This window comes from Colletotrichum siamense (genome assembly GCF_013390195.1).
Source record: "Colletotrichum siamense strain Cg363 chromosome Unknown KSG_Cg363_contig02, whole genome shotgun sequence".
NCBI lineage: Eukaryota > Fungi > Ascomycota > Sordariomycetes > Glomerellales > Glomerellaceae > Colletotrichum > Colletotrichum siamense.
The window spans coordinates 1,635,197-1,655,686 of record NW_023501015.1 but is presented as its reverse complement, the minus strand read 5'-3'; the positions used below and the strand labels follow the sequence as shown (position 1 = coordinate 1,655,686).

The 20,490-nt window shown below is 54.9% G+C and overlaps 5 protein-coding genes across 5 annotated transcripts; 3 read left to right on the top strand and 2 right to left on the bottom strand.

Moving 5' to 3' along the window:
• Positions 1 to 1,192: 1,192 nt before the first annotated feature.
• CGCS363_v002438 (uncharacterized protein) lies at positions 1,193 to 3,026 on the top strand (the record flags this gene model as incomplete). The annotated part of the gene is made up of 6 exons (XM_036634287.1): positions 1,193 to 1,536; positions 1,594 to 1,721; positions 2,031 to 2,137; positions 2,205 to 2,525; positions 2,596 to 2,748; positions 2,802 to 3,026. The coding sequence occupies 6 exons, from the start codon at positions 1,193 to 1,195 to the stop codon at positions 3,024 to 3,026; spliced, it is 1,278 nt and encodes a 425-aa protein (XP_036500349.1).
• Positions 3,027 to 9,174: 6,148 nt separating this feature from the next.
• On the top strand, positions 9,175 to 10,047 carry BPHL (Valacyclovir hydrolase; the record flags this gene model as incomplete). The annotated part of the gene is made up of 1 exon (XM_036634286.1): positions 9,175 to 10,047. The coding sequence occupies one exon, from the start codon at positions 9,175 to 9,177 to the stop codon at positions 10,045 to 10,047; it is 873 nt and encodes a 290-aa protein (XP_036500163.1).
• A 367-nt stretch (positions 10,048 to 10,414) lies between these two features.
• Positions 10,415 to 14,926, bottom strand: YBT1-1 (ATP-dependent bile acid permease; the record flags this gene model as incomplete). The annotated part of the gene is made up of 1 exon (XM_036634285.1): positions 10,415 to 14,926. One exon carries the CDS (start codon positions 14,924 to 14,926, stop codon positions 10,415 to 10,417), a length of 4,512 nt encoding a protein of 1,503 aa, XP_036500164.1.
• Positions 14,927 to 16,103: 1,177 nt separating this feature from the next.
• Positions 16,104 to 17,971, top strand: ATR2-2 (Cytochrome P450 monooxygenase ATR2; the record flags this gene model as incomplete). The annotated part of the gene is made up of 6 exons (XM_036634284.1): positions 16,104 to 16,346; positions 16,401 to 16,437; positions 16,489 to 16,665; positions 16,725 to 17,405; positions 17,468 to 17,865; positions 17,927 to 17,971. 6 exons carry the CDS (start codon positions 16,104 to 16,106, stop codon positions 17,969 to 17,971), a joined length of 1,581 nt encoding a protein of 526 aa, XP_036500151.1.
• Positions 17,972 to 18,094: 123 nt separating this feature from the next.
• Positions 18,095 to 19,853, bottom strand: CGCS363_v002434 (Sterol uptake control protein 2; the record flags this gene model as incomplete). The annotated part of the gene is made up of 4 exons (XM_036634283.1): positions 18,095 to 18,919; positions 19,054 to 19,274; positions 19,432 to 19,613; positions 19,807 to 19,853. 4 exons carry the CDS (start codon positions 19,851 to 19,853, stop codon positions 18,095 to 18,097), a joined length of 1,275 nt encoding a protein of 424 aa, XP_036500152.1.
• Positions 19,854 to 20,490: the final 637 nt, after the last annotated feature.

Here is a 20,490-nt window from a genome sequence, read left to right as displayed (position 1 = left end):
CTGCGACGCGACCGAAGCCCGCGAACTTCCATAGCCACCGACATCAGCCTCATATTCTACCGTTATAGCCTCTGTCATAACGATCAATCTTGCAGAAAAGAACTATGCCGCGAGGAGATCCGAAACCACTTTCCAGAAAGTCGTCGAGTTGGGCGAGCCATTTGAAGCAGAAGCCCGGGCCTGCTCGTGCATCGACCTTCCCAACCACACCTCCCGGCTGGGTTCCAGTCATCATCTCAGCATACAATTTACAATGGGCCGATCTCCGGAACTGGCTTTTAGATCTCTTCAAGGATCAAAAAGCTTACTTCACCGAGAAACAGGTTGACAACATAATGGTTTAGCCCTCTGCCTGGCTGATTTCGACTGACATGACGTGATGGCAGATACTTCACGATGATCACTTTCATTTCTGTGCTCCTAGGCCGTTGACGGAGGTTCTTAGCCCCTCGCAACTTTCTAGTATCCGACAACTGACTTTATTAGGCTGAAAAGTCGGAAATCGATGGTCTTCGAATGAGCGAAGACCAAACCAAAACCACATACTACGATCAACGAGCAAAGACTCCAGATCAGAGCCAGCCGCAGCGCGACAATCTCAAGTTTTGTTGAAACCGGCAATTCGGTGGCAGATGGCTCTCTGGGAATTTCTTCCATCGTATATATAGCTCTTTAATACCGAATTCAGGCTTTTTTGTTGTGGCGGAGAAGCACTGGATGTTTGTTTGAAATGAATCATGATTTAGTAATGCGTCTTCGACTTGAACACGGACGGTCTCAAAGTGAATAATTCGTGGCCGAGGAGGCAGCCTTTCCGGCCCGATTGAATGGCGGACATGTCACGTTGCATTTCTTGTGGCACGCGGCCGCACGCCATCGACCCATTGATTGGTAAATTGGCAACTTGTAAGACATGGCTGCGTACCGTGCTTAGCTCATCGCCACCTCCTCTGCGTGAACGTGGCCAAGTCATGTATCAGGATGCCCGATAGTCAGCCTTGGCTGAAGCCTACGGAGTTGCCTTTCAAATGCGGCAGAGGAGCTCATGAAGCCATCTTCTCTTAATTATGTTGTTGTCGTCCTCTAAGCCGGACGTCGCGTACTGGACATTCTAGAACTCTCCTCTTAACCGATATGCAAGTCATCAGTGGGTCCTGAGCTCTAATTCCACTCTCAAATTGGAAATAGTGCAATGGCTGCCATGCCACATTTTACTGCGTCGTATGACGACTTTCTTCAATATCCATTGAACCTTCCCTCAGCGCTGAAATATGGAACATATGCGCTGTCTCAACATCGTCAACGCTTGTACGATTGTAAAGACCGACTTTTCGTTTCAGATAGCTCCAAGACCCAAGCTCAATTCAGACTGCCAGTCAAGGACATCTCCTCGACTGGAAGGGTCGAAAAGCTCAACATCTTTAACGACGGCCAGTTGGAAAGCTTTCTCCGATGTGGCGACCCTCAAGGAATGAACAGTGGGCCTTCTTCCAGTGGACATGTAGCATCCAAGCAGGATGAACAATGCCGATTTATGTGAGTACTTCAGAAAAATGGGAGATCGGCGATGCAGCATGACTGATCACATGACAGTTTTCTATGGGCAGAGCACACTGTAGGACCACTGAGACTAAGTGCGATAATGCTACTTCGACTTCTAAGCTTCTATCAAGTAAACCCACACTTCTTGGACTTTCTCTACGCCTATGCATCGCCGCACGCTGAGGACAGAGAGCTGCATTTCAGTGGCTTCAGGACCGAGAAGACGTTGATCAATCCGGTACCCGGAACAAAAGTTCCGGAGCTTGGTCGAAGTGGTAGAAAATTCCAACTTTGTTACAACTTGAAAACCGCCGCACCAAAGCCCGGTGGTAATTGGAAAATCCGCCAGGCTGCCTTTCACCATCAATTCGATGTCGGACAAGCCACGCAGTTGTGGATCATTGGTGATCCGCATGCTGCCCTCAAAGACCGAATAGGTGAATTATATTGTGACAAGAACACATACGACACCAGCTTTTCCACCCTAGAGCAGGCATTCCGGTCTTCTTTAGAGACACACATTGCTTTTGCACAATGGGCGACTTCGGAGTGGAGATGGAATGTTCGGTTCCTTGAGCAAGGGGCTGAGGACTTGGTAAGACACCGACAATTGTCTGTATTATTCGCCTTTCCACTTCTTTTTGCTGACACTTTTTACATAGACCCTATCAGCCGCTCTGATCAATGAGAAGAGTCATATAGAATCATTGGATCCGGGATCACTCGGGAGCGTCCAAAGGTGGGAGGAGAAAACAAATGATACGATCATGGCTATGGAATCAAATGCCAATATCATGAAGCTCCTTCAGAGATTTTACAGAGATCTCGTCAAAGACGACGATTTTCCATCAAAGGCACGCCGTCTCTGTCAGCAGGCAGCGAAAAGTTTCTGCCTGCAACTCGACGAGTTGATATGCGAAACCCAAATGCAAATCTCCAGAGCCAAAGTGTTGATCAGGACTGTGGCGGATCGAAAGACTATCGTATGTTTCCTTCCCAATGTTCCGAGTGACGCCAGAGATGAAGCGTACTGATTGACATCTGTGATGAAAGCTCATCCAGCACCTTCAAACCCAAAGTGCGCTTATTTCTTCAAAACTTACGGCGAGTATGTATGATCAAGCCGACCGAAGTGCTGTAGAAGCTATCGCAGTGCGTATAGTCACGATAGTGACTTTAATCTATCTTCCGGCGACTTTCTCTAGTGTAAGTTATTCCTTCTACAAGATTTCATGTCTACTAATGCAGAAAACATTTAGACATTCTTCAGTACCGACGTCGTTAAGTACCAAGATGGAGAGGTCTTTTCTCAAATAGCGCTTGACAGATTTCTCCAAGTGACCCTTCCACTCATGTTCTTGACCTTTGTTCCTGCAGGAATCTGGTTCTGTCTGGAGCGACGTAGGCGCGCCAAAAGGTCTCATGAAACGAAAGGCTACTTCACAGATTTCTTCTCCCAGGACACGGACAGCTCTACGCATTAAACCTTTGATGATTTCGTGACAGCGTCCTGAAGGTTTTTACGCCTGCAATCGAGCCGTTTCTGGTATTCTACGTGCTTTGACATAGATTTTTCTTTTCTGGGCGGGCACTCTTAACTAACTGGGCTGGTCACTACCTGAATTAGGCGTTCGGTTTCCTCATATAGGTGAGCCTGACGTTTGGGATTATTTGATTCAAGATTGACATCGCTGACCACAAGCACATGAGATTAAAGATTTATTGGGCAGTGGTAACTATTGCTTCGCAGCTTTCTGATGTCCAGAACAACACATTTACCAGGGGTTCGCTCCGCAGCAAAAGATTGCTTCTTTTGAAGACGGTCGGCAGCAATGCATATGATAGGCATGTTTTCATTCGGTTAAATAGGCATTATAAATTGAACATATGCACGCTCCATCATAATCACTACCACAGAATTGATCACTGGCTCGAAACCCTCTCGCTCTCCCTCTTGATATCCGCATCAAATTCCCTCCAGTTTGCCAATGTTTTTTTTTCAAATCCCCAAAACGGCTTCATCAGAAATGCAAAGAGACCACTGAAGTCTTCAGACTGGATCATTGTGGTGCCTCCAGGCGTCTTCTCGCTTGCCCGGAAGTAAAACGAGTGGGCTCCTGAAAAGATGTAAGGAAGCGAGCCGTTCCACCTGAACAGTTCTTTCGAGTTTTCCTGTTCCTTGTTAGAGAAATAGTGTTATTAAAACGAGATTATAAGCGTACCAGAATGACAGGTGTGAACGCCATTCCCTTGAGGTTGGTGCTGACGACGTCGCCCTCCTTCAACTCGGACGGCTTCGTCGACTCGTCCTTGGTGGACATCTTCCACACTTTGGTCCACTCATCAAAATGGTGCCAGTCGAGAAACTGGGGAAAAATCAGAAACAATGCCATAATGAGACCAACGACGGGTCGTCACTTACCACTGACCTCACCGTTGCTGGCGGCGCAGCAATCTCAACCTCCGTCGCGATACTGTGTGTGACACCCATGATGTTGTAGCTGGTCCGTGCACTTGTAGATGGTTGCTTGAGGCGTTGTAATGGACCTCTGAAGGTTCTGGAGATGAGATAATAATGGAATTTTCCTGCTTTTTCTCTGTTTGGTGAAACAAAAAGATGTTGATGATGTTTCTGTTTTCGAATACTCCAAATCTTCAAAGGGCCAAGACGCGCTCTTTATAGACATGTCAGACTGCCATCCTCGCCAAATTCGCATTGGCTTCGCCGGGCGCGACATTCCTCCGCCGCAAGCCACAAACGCGGGGTTCAACGAACTGGCGCACCAGAATTCCGGACTGTGCCGTTTGAGGCGCCCGGCTAGTGTGCCCGACAAGGGGCAGCCGGGGGAATTGCAAGCGGGATTCGGGGTTGACTAAGCAAGCCACATTCTGTTATCGGCGCCGCGAAGGATCGGAGTGCTGACGCCCTTTCTTCTTATCGGCAAGACGCGGTGACGCTCCGACATCGTGGGCGCGGGTGCTTCTCGCGGTAGCCAAGACTGGAAATTCGTAAAGCTAAATTCAAAGGTCTCGGTCTATGTCGATAAGATTGGCATTGTGATCATCGTGGCCGCGGCGTCGTGGACTCGTGGCTGCCGAGGGATGCTGCAGCAGCGTGGAGACATATGCGGAGGATTTGGCGGAGGATGGTGATCACCGCCGCCATGCTTGGGGACATTTGACCCACAGACCTCTTGTTTAGCTGCAGGAAGCAGGTTCTTATCTCAACTTCTCTTCATTTTGCGTTCATTCTCAGGTCAAAGGTTTCTTTCATGAGCATTAAGTACTACCATTCCATGCTCACTCAAACACATGTCCTAGCGTAGTGCTCGAGCCAGGTATCAGCAGCATCAAAACCTGTAACCCCGTCTCTGTGGTAGGCTTCTCTGACTGGCAGTCATTCATAGAGTCTTGGTCCATGAGTGGATGAGCTTTGATCGCTGCCAGCTCAAACACAAACCGTCATTGATCGGCACGAACCACGCCACGTAGATGTTGCGAATGGCTTCACTTTCTCATCCATCTCGAAATCAACATCAACCCTTCGTTTCGCCACTGACCTCGGAAATGTCACAACTTACCCCGTAACGCGGAGTAGTCCAAGCCCCAACTGTCTTTGCAAAGGGCCCCGTTCGGCGGCGCACCCCTCTGGTTAGCCGGCGCACCCCCTCTGTGGCGTATGAGGCGCGTGCCTCCGATGACCGGCAAAACCAGCGAAACGCTAACTCGAGCGGTTAAAATGGAGGCCTCTGATTAGCCCGGATCAGCCGGAGGATTAGCCAGGGTTTCACCAAGTTGTTGAATAGTTCGAAAACTCCTCAGATTTGAACGATTTGAGGCCTAGCAGCCAGTTTTTTAGATTTTGATCAAAAAGCCATTATATCACGTGATCTCTAGCAGCTGCAAACGAGTGTAGTATTCAAATTAACAGCCCAGCTAGCCCTGGCACTCGATTTCCTGTAGTTCGGCCACCTCCTCTGCTTCTTATGCCTAACTGGCCTCCACCTCGTCAACAAGACGATCCAGCGCGCCCTCGAATTCGGGGTCAATATCGACGTCGTACCTGAACAGCAGCAAATCATGCATATCCCACATAGCGTCTGACTGCATAGATTCGCCTTTAACCTGTGAAATAGGCTTAGTTAGCGTAGGTGGGCGTTGAGGCGAGCCCAGCGGCGTATCGGTAGTCAGATCGATCACTTCGACGTCGTTAACGTACTCAAGGGCAGCGGCAGCCCTGCGAGATTAGCGATGGTGTTCAGTGCCAGCCTCGTACGTATCGTTGCGTTCAACGGCCTCGAGGCCTTCTTGGGTAGTCGTAGCCCTGCCGAGGGCAGGCGGCGCAGTTGACGGCGGTGCTAGCAACGCCTCAGCGGCCTCGTCAGCGATCTCAAACTCGAAGTGGGAGGCGTCGCGCTTAGAGGTCGTATCGCCAGCCCTCTCGACAACGCGAGGGCGGCCCTTGGCCCTGACTTGTAGAGGATTGAGGAGAGGTAGGCCAGCGGCGCTAACTGTGGGTTGAAGTGGCCCTCAAATCCAAAACCAGTGAGGGTGAATCTTTTCGGGTAGTAGCAGCCAACTTTGCTGCTTGTAAAGCCAGAGAACGTGGTAGCAGGGCAGGCCATGCGTCTTGTTAACTGGGCAAGGCTTGCAGGCATGCTTTAGCGTTCGTATCGAGCCACTCTCGCCTGGTTTTGCCAGCCTAGCCAGCTCGTCAGTGAGGTCGTTAAGTGCCTTGTTACAGACGTGGCGCTTGATTTTGCTGAAGACTTCATCAAGCTAACTTGGCGCCTTGCCCTTATGCGTTTTGACGTACTGCGTTAGGTTGTTGTTCTGCTGATCCCAAAAAACCACCAATTTCTGGAAGACGCTCTTAAGATCGCCAGTACAGCAGCAAACCCAGCGCTTGATAGAGGCGTGAGAAGACTCGACGATCGACGTTGTGGTGTGGCCAAAGTGGGCAATCTGATTAGTCCAGAAGGCCACCAGCTTCTTGTGCCAAGGCATAATCCACGTAGAGAGGGCGTAGTCAACTGCAGGGTCAGGGTAGCCAGCACTCTCAAAGGCGGCTTTTCGTTGGTTGTACGTATCTCGCGTATCGGCGCGGAGGAGATCGTTCCAATCTTCGAGAAACCAGGTAAACTGCAGGTGGCGAGTAACGCTGCCGTCAGCGTTCTTCGTGGCGCGGGGGAAGTGGCGCCTAGTTTTGGCGAGAACGTTCATATTGACGTGCCAGCAGCAGAGAAGGTGGGGTACGTCGTGGAAGGCAGGGCTGGCGTCGAGGGCTTTAATAAGGGCAAGTTCTCGATCAGTACAAGTGACCTATGGGCGATCAATATCGTGGTCCTTAAGTAGTTCAGCGAGAGCGTTGACTGCCCACTTATAATCGCGTTCCTTCTCGCCAGATAGGAAGCAGGAGGCAACTTAGAAGGCCTGCCCGTTGCTAGTGGCGCCGCATACGTTAAAAAGTGGCATATTGAAGCGATTGGTCTTATACGTCGAATCCATCAGTAGGACGTCGGGGTGGCTTTTGAGGTGGGCAACTGCCGTTCGCGGCGCCATAAAAAGAGCTGTAACGTGGCCCTCAGAATCCTGCTTAAAGCGGTACCAGTACTTCTCCGAGTCGTCTAATTGGTCGAACAGCCACTCGATCGGCGTGCGGCCAGCGAGCTCTTCGCGGCGGTGGCGGACGAGGATGTTAATAACGTCGCGGTAGCTGACGACGTTGTATTAGGCACCTTCTGCGCGTAGGGCTGCGAGGAGGTGGATAGGTCGAGTGCCGCGGTTCCAGAGGCATACGATTTTCGGCGCCGCCTCGGCGAGGAGGGGTTAACGCGTCTTGTGGTAGGAGTCGGCGCCGAAAAATTCGTGGTTGTGGCAGTCGCAGTGCTTGGGCTGCCCTGGCACGTCAAGTACGCTGCGAACGAAGTAATCGCCGCGGGTAGGGTCAAGTTGAATAATAACCTGCCACGGGCAAGAAGTCGTGCAAGAGGAGCCCTTGCAGCGCTTCGAAGCGTGAACTCGAGCCTCGCGCTGCCTCGTTTAGGCGCTATCGCGGCGTGGCGAGTGGGCGCACTGGTAGAAGGTCTTCTCTTGAGGGCCGCGCGCAACTCGCGCAACGCGCGCCTGGAAGCCGTCGGCGAGGCAGGCGGCGAGTAGGGCCTCGTGGGCAGCTTTTTTAGAGGGAAATCTCTTGCCTAAGGCGGGGCAGGCGTACTTAACGAGGCCATAGTCGTCATACTCAACAGTATGGGCGTAGGTGAGGCCAGGGTTAACAGTAGTAACATCGTCGCCCTCACTAGCAGTAGAGGAGTCGTCGAGAAGGATGGGGTCGGCGGCGGCAGAGCCAGCGGAGGCCGCCGACGCGGCGCCAGGCGCGGCGACGGCCTCCTCTTTCTTAAATTTGATCTCTTCCTGCGACGACATCGCGATAGCCTCAAAAAACGGTTAGCAGCGGCAGTACTAATAGGGTATAGACGAAAATACCGAAAATTTGGTAGTAGGCAGGGCGGAGGGCCGGTGTCGGAGTCTGGGCAAAATCAGCCACAGAGGGGGTGCGCCGGCTAACCAGAGGGGTGCGCCGCCGAACGGGGCCCTTTGCAAAACATAACAACAAGCCGCCAGAAAAGCTTCAATTCGTCCTCGCCGATGTCAACGCCGCGCCGAGTCTTGGCGGACAGCATCGGTAGGCTCGGCACCGCAACCCAAGCCAAGCCCCCCAAGGACAAGCGCGAAAGCGACGTTGAGGCTCATGAATGAGCCGGTGGGGGATAACGCATTGTGGTATAGCCCAGCTGGGCGCTCAACTCCAGACGCCGTCCGTGCAAGGCAACCCCTGCCGGCGAATGTGTCAAACTGATGAACGGCCTGCCGTTCGGTTCCTCCCGAGCTCCTCTCCTGTTGCCCTACGGGCTGGACCACTCCGGCTCGGAGTTCCTGTCAACTCTGCATGGCCCACAAACGGGCTGTATCTTACAAACGTCCTGGTTCGCTGATGCTGGTCAGAGCTCTCATGAAAGAATCTGAACATCGCGACACCAAAACAATCACTCTCATCACTCAATGTTCTCGGAACAATCTTGCCGAATCCTCAAGAAAACACCCGGGACAACCGGGCCCTGACTGGGGCCAGCAGTTCACGGACACCGGAGTCAGCGAGGTGTGCGAAAAACTCTAAACCGCCCTGCTTGAGTCGTGATCCCTGCACGATGCCTCCTAATTTCCCTATTTTCAGACTCCTCGGCTCCGCCACAGCAACGGGATGGCTCTGGTCGCAATTAACTCAATTCCAGCCCCTCGGGTCCGCGGGGAATGAGACGACGGGGAGATTGGCAGTCTGGCAGGTTTTCCATCCTTGTAGGGACGAACGGCGTTCTAGAAGCCGCGCGCGGGAGACAACAACAGATCGGCCTATTTAACAACAGGCCCCCATCCGTCTCATCTCACGATCTTCTCTCTTCCCTCCTCACCCACCGCCTTTGCTTTCCCACAATCGCAACAAGTGTCTCTCACTTCAGTCCCTCACTTTCGTGAAAACACCCACACTCTTTTTCCAGAGCTCCAGTCACACCACATTCTTTTCCTTTTTTTTTCACCCAACAACAACCCCCTTTTCACCAAAAACTAGCCAACATGAAGGTCAACGCCATCCTCTCCGCCGCCGCCCTCGCCGGCTCCGTCTCCGGCCTCGCCATCCGCCAGACCACCCCCATCTGGCAGACCCTCCCCGCGACCCCGGACCTCCCCACCCCCATCAGCACCACCACGGTTCCCATCAACGGCATCAAGATGTGGTACCAGAAGTACAACGAGAAGGCCGGCGCCGTCCCCATCGTCATGGACCACGGCGGCCTCGGCTACTCCGCCTACTTCGGCGCCGTCATCTCCCGCCTCGTCGCCAACGGCCACTACGTCATCGCCCTCGACCGCCGCGGCCACGGCCGCACCACCTACAACAAGGACGACGTCTTCACCTACGACCAGATGGCCAAGGACATCCAGGCCCTGCTGACCGAGGCCGGCGTCAGCACCTACAACGTCGTGGGCTGGTCCGACGGCGGCATCACCACCCTCGCCGCCCTCATCGACGCCACCCTCACCAAGCCCATCAACAAGGCTTTTGTGTTTGGCGCCTCCGCCAAGCCCGACCAGACCAACGCCACCTTCAGCGACACCGCCGTCTTCACCGAGCTCGTCTCCCGCTGCAGGACCGAGTACGGCACCCTCCAGCCCGGCGCCAACTTCACCGAGTTCGCCACCAAGGTCTCCGTCATGGAGGGCACCCTGCCGCAGTTCACCGACGCCCAGCTCGGCGGCATCGACGGCGCAAAGGTCATGATCGCCGGCGCCGAGCACGAGGAGGCCGTCAACCTCGACGTCCCCGGCATCCTGAACAAGGCCATCCCCGGCAGCAAGATGACCATCCTCACCGGCGTCAGCCACTTCGCGCCCCTCCAGGACCCCGACCAGTTCACCAAGGCTGTCGAGGACTTCTTCAAGGCGTAAAAGCTCTTTGTTCCTTCTGGCTGAAATGTTAAACGGGGCGTTCTTGGGGGTTGTTTTGTTATGATTTAGTGAATTTGGTATAGAGGGTACGAGAAGGCAACTTGTGTATGTCAACTTTTCAAAGCATGGCGGGTGTTGAGAAGATAGCTTCAATCCAGCGACTGGACAAAACCAACGTGGTGTCTCCTTTTTATGATGTGAATGTTGCGCTATGCGCCATCGGTTGCATGGGGGAAATGTGCCACCAGGCTTGTGGAAAATGACTTAAATTCAAGCTGGCTAAGATGATGACCAAATTCTATACGACCCTCCAAAATCTCCCAACAAACTTCATATATATAAACCAACAATATCGAATGCAAATCGTCTACTGATTCAAGCCTTGCGTCGGCCCGTGCTCGGCCACCTTACCCTTATCCAAACGAATGAAGTAGTTGGCATCTTGGACTGCCTCGAGACGGTGGGCAATTGTGATGACGGTGCTAGTTGTCAATTCGTTCCTCAGCACCTCCTGCACTCTAGCGGCCGTCTCCTTGTCAATCGATGCCGTCGCCTCATCCAGCACGACGATCGGGCTCCGTCGGAGGACAGCCCGACCGATGCCGACGAGTTGACGCTGGCCCTGGCTCAGGTTCTTGCCGCCGCCCTCGATTTGCACATAGAGATCCCAATCGGGACCTAAGACACGATGCAAAACCCCGATGCAGTCGACATCGGTATACTGATGTAGCGGATCGAGGTTATCACGGAGCGTGCCGGGGAAGAGGACCGGATCTTGGGCAACGAAGCTGACTCTCTGCCGCCACACGTGGACGTCTACGTCGGAGAGCTTATACTCACCGATGCGGATGCAACCTTCGGACGGGTGGATCGTTGCGAGGAGCGCGAGGGCCAGGGTGGACTTACCAGACCCTGTTCTGCCCAGAACGGCGCAGGTCGATCCGCCAGGGATTGTGAAGGTGGCATTTGACAGCGAGGGATCAAGATGGGGTGCGTACTTCAGAGTGACGTTCTCAAAGCTGACGTCGTCAACGTGGTGAGGCCAGCTAGCGGGAGGCTTGGTGTCTCCGCAGGGCTCCTCTGGAATGTGAAGAAGCTCGATTACACGCTCAACGGACACAAAGTCCATCTGAAGGGTACCGTACTGCTTACAGAGGTTGTGGGTTGCCTCGACAAAGGACGAGGCGGTGGTGAGGACGAAAGCCGTCAAACCCGGCGATAGTCCCTTGTAGAGCGCGAGAAGAGTAAGCGCAAAGGTTGAGAGGGCAGATAGGGCGTCGAATCTGTACATCAGCCAAGCCTGCAAGCTCCAGTAGAAGTGGTCCATCTTCTGAAAGGCGTCGGTAACCACGATGTTCATATTCTGGAAGTGATGCTGGGCTTTGAAGGCACGGATCGTAGCCAAACCATCAAGGAGAATGCCAAAGTTGGACATCAGCGGGCTTAGCGAGACCATCTCCAATCTTCGCAGACTTTGCGACGTCGGTAGGAAGCGCATGAAGACGTAAACGAACCACAGAGTCATTCCGACGGAAAAGAGAAGGAAGAGCGGGGTGACGGAGGCAATGACCACCATACTCGAGAACCAGGCCAGGGACCACCAAGCCACCTGTTGCAAGGGAGACATGATACCTCCGTCAATCATACCGATATCTGAGACGAGGCGGTTCATGAGGCGTCCGACGGGAGTGACGTCGTAGAACCGGAAGGTGGCCCGGCTGACTTTCTCAATGACCCGGCGGAACAGGCTCTTGGCGGCCTTATAGATCATGAGCAGGGCGAGACCTTCAGACAAGGTGAAGATGAGAGCCTGGAAAATCGCGATTCCCAGATAAACAAAAAGCCACGGGCGCAGGTCGACATCGGGATCCGGGAGCTGGTCAAAGAGATGGGAAAAGTCCACGCCAGCCGAGGCAACCTCCACAGAGGTCTCTTCGTTATACGACTCGCCCCAGGCCTTGAGAAACCAGTAGTTGAGGAGGCTGCCCAATCTAAACAGACCAAAGACGAGCACAAGCGCGCCCCACCACTTAAGCTTGCCCGCCTTGATATAAGTCCAGTAAACAGACAACATGACTCCGCCGTGGGCTCGGTGCTCGTCTTCGATGAACTTGGATGGGATCGCGGCGTTCTGCTGAGTCTCATCAATCGTGTTCTCCTGCTCATCTTGATGGGTCGTCTGGTCTTCGTCCTCGAGAAGGAATTTCGCAATCTCATTAGATGCCTCTTCCGAGCTCAAAACGCGTGCGGTGCCGTCGACGATTTCGACCATCTGCTGAGCGAGATGGAGGCACAGATCGACTCTGTGAGTGACAAGGACAACCGTGCGACCTTCCACAAGAGAACCCTGGAAAAGCTTCTTGACAATGGACTCGGCGGTGTTGTGGTCCAACGCAGCGAGAGGGTCGTCCAACAGTAGCACCCGCGACTGGCTGTACACAGCTCGTGCGAGCGCGACTCGGGCTCTTTGACCACCCGACAACCCGATGCCATTCTCGCCCATGTCAGACAAGTCGCCATGCTTGAAGTTGGCCAGGTCAGGAAGCAATGCACAAGCATCAAGTACTTGGGTGTACCGAGCAGCGTCGAAAGGCGCCGAGAACAAGATGTTGTCGCGAATGCTCATGTGCTGAAGCCACGGGGATTGAGCGCAGAAGCCGATCGGTTCGGTTGGGATGATAACGTCGCCCATTAGGCGATCCAGTTCTCCGAGAATCGCCTGCAACAGCGCCGACTTTCCCGAGCCAACCTTGCCGAAGACAACGGTGAGACCCTGGGGAAAGGTCAGGTCGAGGTTTCTCAATACTGGCCGCTCATATCCAGGCCAGGCAAAAGAGGCTTTGTTGAACTTGATGTCGTTGGTCAGATGATCAGCGTACACGCCATCCTTATCAGGCTCGCGCATGAACTGTTCTATACGGCCCATGGCGATAGATGCGTTCAAAACTACGGTGATAAGGTTAGGTAGCTCCTTGAAGCTGGTTTCCAGCATGGCAAACAGCTGAAGGGCTGGGAAAGCCACGTCGACGGTGAGAGTCTTGCCAGCCAAGAACGTATAAGCGAAGAAAGTAGCCACGGGAAAAAGGGTCCCGGAAGCGATGTTGATGGTGGCGATGGCGATCCTCCAAAGACCCGTGACGATTCTGGTGTTAAGCTCGTGCTGTCTGGTGACCATGATGTTGTCCAACCACTTGGATTGCCAGTCATACCAGCGGAGGTGTCTGATGCCTTCAACAAACTGAGATGTCGATTGCAACCTCGCGTCCGTTGTAGCCCTTCGAAGACGCTCTTTCTTTAGAAGCTGTGCGATGAAGATGGTGTTCAAAACTTGCGCAACAATAACGCAGGCCATGCCCAAAACACAGGGCCAGCCTAGGAGCTGCCAAACGAGGACGAAGGACAGGATAAACTGAAGCGGCTTCGTGACGAGAGTCGGGAATTCCCAAAACCGCTGGGCAACCTCGTAGACGTCGCTCCTCATGAGGTTCAGAATCTTTCCCGTGGTAGCAGGCTGTCTGTGTTCTTGAACCTTCTTGTACTTGTGGTTGTTCTTCTTTGGTAACCGGAACCAAGATATGATCTTGCGAAACCGGCTGGCAGATTCGTTTTCTGCGTTGCTGTCGTCGGCATCGTCGTGATTGGCATCACCATTGGCAGCTCCGTCGCCGGCAAGCATCTGCTCCGCAGCAGGTTGACCGAAGTACTTTCGAGAGAGGGTTTTAGCATAGAGTGTGGTAATCATCTCACCTCTAGATCTCTCGTAGCAGCGTCTCGAATACCACAGCTGGAAGACCGCCGACTGACACGCAGCAAGACGCACAGCGAGAATTGCGATTGCGTAGAGGACAGACACCTCCACGTTCTGGTCGCCGCCTTGGATTGACTGCAAGAGCTGCTTGAGCAAGATCGGAATAGACAGGTTTGCGGCGGTCTCGATGATTCCTAGGCACGACTGGATGATGAGATCCATGCCATTGGCCGAAATGAGCTTGGTCATCATAGAGCCACGAAGATCGCGGAAGAGGGTGTGAAGCCGGTCATGCTGGAAATCAAAGGGCAGCTGCCAGACGTCCTCGTCGTGGAGCTGCTTCTCGGAGCCCCTGGCGATTAGAGGCCCCATCCACGATACCGTCATGAACTTCCATAAAGTGAGGTTATCTTCGGGGCTGCGAAGTTCGTAACTAGGGTCGGAGTGAGCGATGCCGTCGTCACCGAGCCGGGGGTCGCGCATTGGCATCGCAACGATGCCTATGAGTGCGACAAGGCTGATCAGAGGGTCGACGACTGTGGGAATGGAGATGTAACCGTGGAGCTTATAGCTGAAAGCAGTCGAAACGATACCGCAGGCAAATATGCTGAGATACAGGCAGAGCAGAGTCTTTGGGGTCTTTGACGGGCGGTCAATGGCAGTGATGAGAACTGCACCGACCCAAGGCATCAGGTCCGATATAATGAAGAGGTTCCGCGGGGGAGCCACGGCTGCAAAAGTCGCCTGAAGCAGCCCGGCTGCGGCAACGACGATGAGATAGACGGTCCAATACGTCCATTTCTTCTTCTGAGGGGTGTGAAAAGCGCTTGAAAAATGTGATTCCTGGGCAAAGGCACTGCACCATGACGGTCTATGGCGTATCAGCGGACGAGCAGCGACCAGACACCACAGGAAAGCTGCTATGGCGGCGCGAACGAGATTGGTGAACTCCATGACTTTGGCGGCATCGAGAGATTCCGTCGACACCCAGGAGGCGTTTCCAGTCTTTGCATGCGGGAAGCCGTGCAGAGCCGGAGCCCCAAGCACATCTTGAAGGGCTGCATAGCCGTACAGGGCCACACGTTGGCCACCCAGGTCGCGGGTATCGTCAAAGTTTGCAGAGCTGCCCATGACGGGCGAGAAGTGTGGCAGCTGGCCGACCAGGATTGCAACGTGTGGTACCGTGGTTGCGGCACCATTCAGGCTCCAGCCGCGGGGTCGTGAGCCAGAGGAGACGTTGAGGTTGCTGGTTGGAGGTTTGTTGACTGACGCGCCGTACAGGTACAGGTCGTACGGGTACAGGTTCCGATTCACCGCTTCAGGTCAGTTCGCTAAGGTTGATTACTGCGCCGAATCCTGCTGCACCTGACCTCTCACGTGAAATCTCCGGTTAACAGCATCGTGTCTCGTGTAGGCGAGGCCATGGTCCGCATTCGGCCGGATTTTATATCGCAGGCGGTTGAAAATCGAGGTGTAGACAAAAACGACTGTTCAAGACACGGAACCGGTTTTGAACAAAGGCAGGCGACGAACCGGAGGGGCCCGACGCTTTCAATTTACCGCTGCTCAGGAACGGGGATGGTACGGAGCCGGTAAGACAAGATTAAACGCCGATAGTGTGCTTTTGCGGTTGATGACATAATGGTCCACTTGGGGGCCAAAAGAGGTGGTCATAGCTTCTGGTTCATGCACAGCGGGACGGGAGTACCTCGGCTGTCGGCAGTGGTGATACAAATGTTCCGACAGACCATCTCCCGAATGGAAGAAAGAAGACCTGGACCTTAGGTAAGCGGACTGACTGCCGGTTCATCTCTTTCAAGCAGCAGCCAATTTCCATTGGATACGAGACACCCCACAATCCGAACGCGAACCCGACCGTCCACCCTTGACCGATGTCCCCCCAGGCCCGCCAAACACCAAGGATCTGCATCACCAAGCAATCCAAGCATCGCGGTTCCAACTAACGCCCTCCCACGCGAGTGCTACTGTACGGTGTACACCAACATCAGTGGATCCTTGGACACCGCTGCTCTAATCAAAGGCGCTGGAAATGCGCTTATGCGGGGAGCCATGGCCCGTCGTCGGTGGACCTGTTGGCGCTGGCCCTCAGGGGCTCGCGACGGACCACACGCCGTCTACCGGTCCTACGTAATCCCCATTGCCCATGCCGTCCCGACTTCAAGCGGATCCCATGCTGCGGTGCGCTTCGAGAAGATGGGATCGACTACATAAGGCGAGCGTCCTGTCAATTCGTCTGTAGTACCAGCCCCTCTTCTTCGTCTCGACTCGCATCGACCATCAACCCATCATGGCCAACGTGACCGAAGCCCTCGCCTCGTCAGGCGTCTTTGACCAGTACTTATCGAAGCACTTGCCGGCAGCCACTGCGGGTTTTGTCTTTATCCTCTTCGCCTGGTTAGCGCAGAGCTTCTTCAAGAATGACCCCTTGGCGAACGTCCCTGTTGTTGGAGGACAAGGTGGGGCATGGAAGAAGCGGAAGGAGTTTGCTGCGGGAAAAGGCTCCGATTACTACATTGAAGGTTACCGGAAGGTGAGTTCCCTGGGTTATTTTGGCGCTGATGGCATGGCTAAATCTATCTTACAGTTCAAAGACAGCATCTTCCGCGTTAGCACTTTGAGGAGTACGTCTGCCCCGCGCTATCCTACATTAGCATCCCGCTAACTTGCCGCAGAGCGTGACACTATCTGCGTCCCGCCAAAGTATCTTCCCGAACTCAGGAAGCTTCCCGACGATGTTCTCAGCTTTGACGAGGCCATTCATGAGTCCATGCAAGTCAAGTACACCAAGATCGAGAGTGACACGCCTCTCGTGGTGCACACCGTGAAGGCCTCATTGACTCCTGCTCTGCGTAGGCTGCCCGTCATCTTCAAATCCATCATAGGTCTGCCATGCTAACACAAACCTCAGCCCGCCTCAATGCCCTCATCTCCGATGAAGTCGTCGAGTCCATGCGCCTCGAGCTGCCGCAATCCACCGAATGGACCGAAGTCAACATCAACGCCAAACTTCTCCGCATCATCGCCATGGCCTCCGGCCGCGTCTTCATCGGCCCCGAACTCTGCAGAGACGAGCGCTACCTCGACGCCTCCATCAACTACACCATCGACCTCATGACCGCAGTCCACGTCGTCGCCTTCCTCCCTGGTCCCTTGCGCCCCATCCTCGCCCGCTTCCTGCCCCAGGTCAAGCAGCTGAACCGCCGCATCGCGGAGGCCGAGGCCGTCTTCCGCCCCATCGTCGACGCCCGCAAGCAGGCCAAGGCCGCCGGCGGCGACGACTACCAGGAGCCCGACGACATGCTCCAGTGGATGATGAACGCCCAGTCAAAGTTTGGACAGTCGACTAACCGCCAGCTGGCGCAAAACCAGCTGGGCATCAGCTTTGCCGCCATCCACACCACCTCCTTGACAACGACCAACGCCCTCTACTGGCTTGCCGCGAAGCCCGAACTGATCCCGATCCTGCGAGATGACGTCCAGCAAGCCCTCCTCGAGTCTGGCGGCCAGTTCTCCAGCCCGGCATTGCAGGGCATGAAGAAGCTCGACAGCTTCCTGCGCGAGGTCCTCCGATGCTCCCCTCTTGGCGCCGGTCCGTTAAAAAACCCCCGTTACCCAAAGTCCCCTTTTACAAAACTAACAACCACCCAATAGGCTCCTTCTCACGCAAGGTCCTCAAGGCCATCAAGCTCCCCAACGGCCAGGTCATCCCCCCGGACAACGTCATCGAAATCCCCGCCGGCGGCGTCAACCTCGACGACGAGATCTTCCCCGACGCCGAAGTTTTCGACGCGCTGCGCTACTACGAGCTGCGCCAGGCCAAGGACGCCGCCGAGTCCGGTTCCAAGGCCGCCGAGGTCGTCGCCAACAGCCAGTTCGTCAGCGTCGGCACCTCCCACCTCACCTTCGGCTACGGCCGCCACGCCTGCCCCGGCCGCTTCTTCGCCGTCAACGAGATCAAGATGATCATGGGCAACATCCTCTGCAACTACGAGATCAAGCTCCCGGACGGCGTGACTGAGAGATACGAGAACATCAAGTTCGGCGCCGGTGTAAGTGGAATTCCTCTGTTTCCTAGTGTAACGTGAGATGATGGCTGACATGCGACAATAGTCTGTCCCCGACCCCACGAAGACCGTCATGATCAGGAAAATCTAAGTGGTCATATTTTCGGCATATTTCAAACCTCTTTCACCACATGTAGAATCTCTCAGAATGTCATATTTTTAGCGCGCAAAGCATCCATAGGGTCAGGTCATTAGGCATCACAGGGGTATCAATTCAAACTTCCATCTCATCAACACTGATCTGCTCCATCATGCTCTTCTTGGGCCACTCAATCCAAGGCCTCCACTCGTTGTCGATAACCTCATCCACCATAAGCATCACCCCCATACTCCACCCGGAACACGCCCAATCGTCCCGCCGCTCGCACATCCTTGACAAGGCCGCAAAGTGCGCCAGTATAACCAGCGCCGTCGCGTGCCCGCTCCCAATCATCTCGATAAACAGCGCCGGCAGCGTGACGCACCATCCCCACACGCCCCCGGGCATGGCCCCGTCGCCCGCCGCCGAGACGATCTGATGCGAGCGCCGCAAGCTCTCGAGCGCCAGCACGCACACGCTCTGCTCGTTGATAACGTCGTGAAAGGAGGCGGGCACCTCCCTCGCAAGCGCCGTGACCGCGTCAAGCCGCCGCTGGAACGCGCTGCCCGCGTTCATCATGCCGGGTGGGATCTCGGGCGAGCGCAGGAGCATGTCCAGCGGGCCGCCGCTCTGGCGCCACTCCTCGAGCGGCTGGAAGTCGAGGATGCCCTTGACGCCGTGCAGGAAGCGGAAGGACTGGGCGACGTCGCCGAGGCCGACGGCGCGGCCGACCGTCTCGGAGTGCGCGACGGAGTAGACGCTCACGATGAAGATGAGCGAGGCGAGGAAGAAGTAGGCCTCGCAGTTGGACTTGTCAATGTCGTTGAGGCGGGCGGCGAAGAAGCGCAGCGCAAGGTTCTGGTGGTGCACCGAGATGAGATCCCACTTGCGGCGCTCGGCCGGGTGGACGTGGGCGTAGTGCAGCGCCGCGACGGCCAGCAAGCCGTGCATGAGGAACTTCTTTGGAGGTTGTTAGGGGGATTGTTTTCCATATCGAGATAGAGTTCTCACCACCAACCAACCCGTGGGAGGGGGCTTATCCCGGGGAAGTGGGCAGTGGGCAGAGAAAGCCAAAAAAAAAAGACAAGACTTACATGGGAGCATGCCATCTCGGGTATAGCCGTCTTCCACAGCTCCTCAGTGCAGGCATCTGACGGCAGGGCGTTGCATGTCACGGTGCTGTAGTGGTGCATTAAGCGCAGGCTCTGCAGCCAATCCTCCGAGAGGAGGTCCAACCCTGGATCCGGGGCCGCTGAGCCGGCGGAGGAGGCGGAGTGGTGGTGTTGGTGGCGGGGGTCGACAAGTGCCGGGTCGCCTGCGTATGGTGACGTACTGTTCACTTTTTTCCCGAATGAAAGTTTGCTCGTTAGCCAAGCGCCCCTCGGAACGTTGAGGGTGACATGAACGACAGGCACATAACACAACCAAAGCAGGGTGATTGCAGATCGCCGTTCGTCCTGTTGAATACTCACCTGCTGTGGGTGTAAGACTGACATCGCTGGCAGCAGCAGCTGGAGCCGGAGCTGGGGCTGGCGTCGGCGCGGCCTCATGAGAGGCTTGTATCGGGACGTATCCTCCTACTCCCGGCAGCTTTGAGGTTGTCGTCGTTGGCGGCGTAAGGGGTGCCGTCACGGCCGGGTGAGGGTCCAGAAGGCTGCAATGCGCGCCGTGTGCGACGCAGCGGTGGCATGGCCTGTTCTCATCGCACTGGAAAAGAAAAGAACGCGCGTCAAAAAACCATCTCGCTCTCTCATGTTCCAAGCTAAGCGATTCTTGCTTGAAGTGCACCTTCCTGCGGCATCACAGTTCATCGTACCTTGACACGGCGGGCTTTGCATCGCACGCACCCGTTCCTCGACTTCTTGTGCCCAAGCCGTCGGGTGCGCTTCTCCATCGTTCAGCGACTGTCGCCAACCGACTGGGCGGTATGCGAAATGACGTTCTTTACGTTGGTGGATCGCTAGGGAAAGTGAGGTTGCGGCGTCCTCGTCAACGGCGACGGCGAGAGACGGGTTCGGGTTCGTATACGAGCGGTAGTACCGTGGGAGGGGGGAGTGTTCAGGAAACGAAGGGCCTCGAATCAAGGGGCCAGCGATTTTAAGAGAATGCGAGCAAATTGGTCCTTTACGACCCGCGGGGGCTCCCCCCCTGCCCCCTCGAGCAGTTAGCCTATGAGGGCATCGGGCGGTCCCGAATACGGGACTCGCAGCGGCCACAGGGCGGTGCAACGAAGAGTGATTTGTGGCATTCGTTGCGCTGATCAAGGGGGTGCCCGCGGGAGATTGCGGGGAATTCTTGCTAGGGCGCTGGTAGTGAGCCGCTGAGAGATGGCGGAATACGAATGCGGGGCGTACGGATGATGCGAATCCGAAGGTTTTGGCGGCTTGGTTGAACATGGCTCGGACGGGAGAACGTTTGCTAGTTTGAGATTGAGTGCTGCACGAGAATGCGGCAACTTGCAAGAGTTCTTCCTTTTCGTGTTTGAGGAGAAGCAAGTATGCGATGGCGCGAACTACATCGGGTTTCTTTTC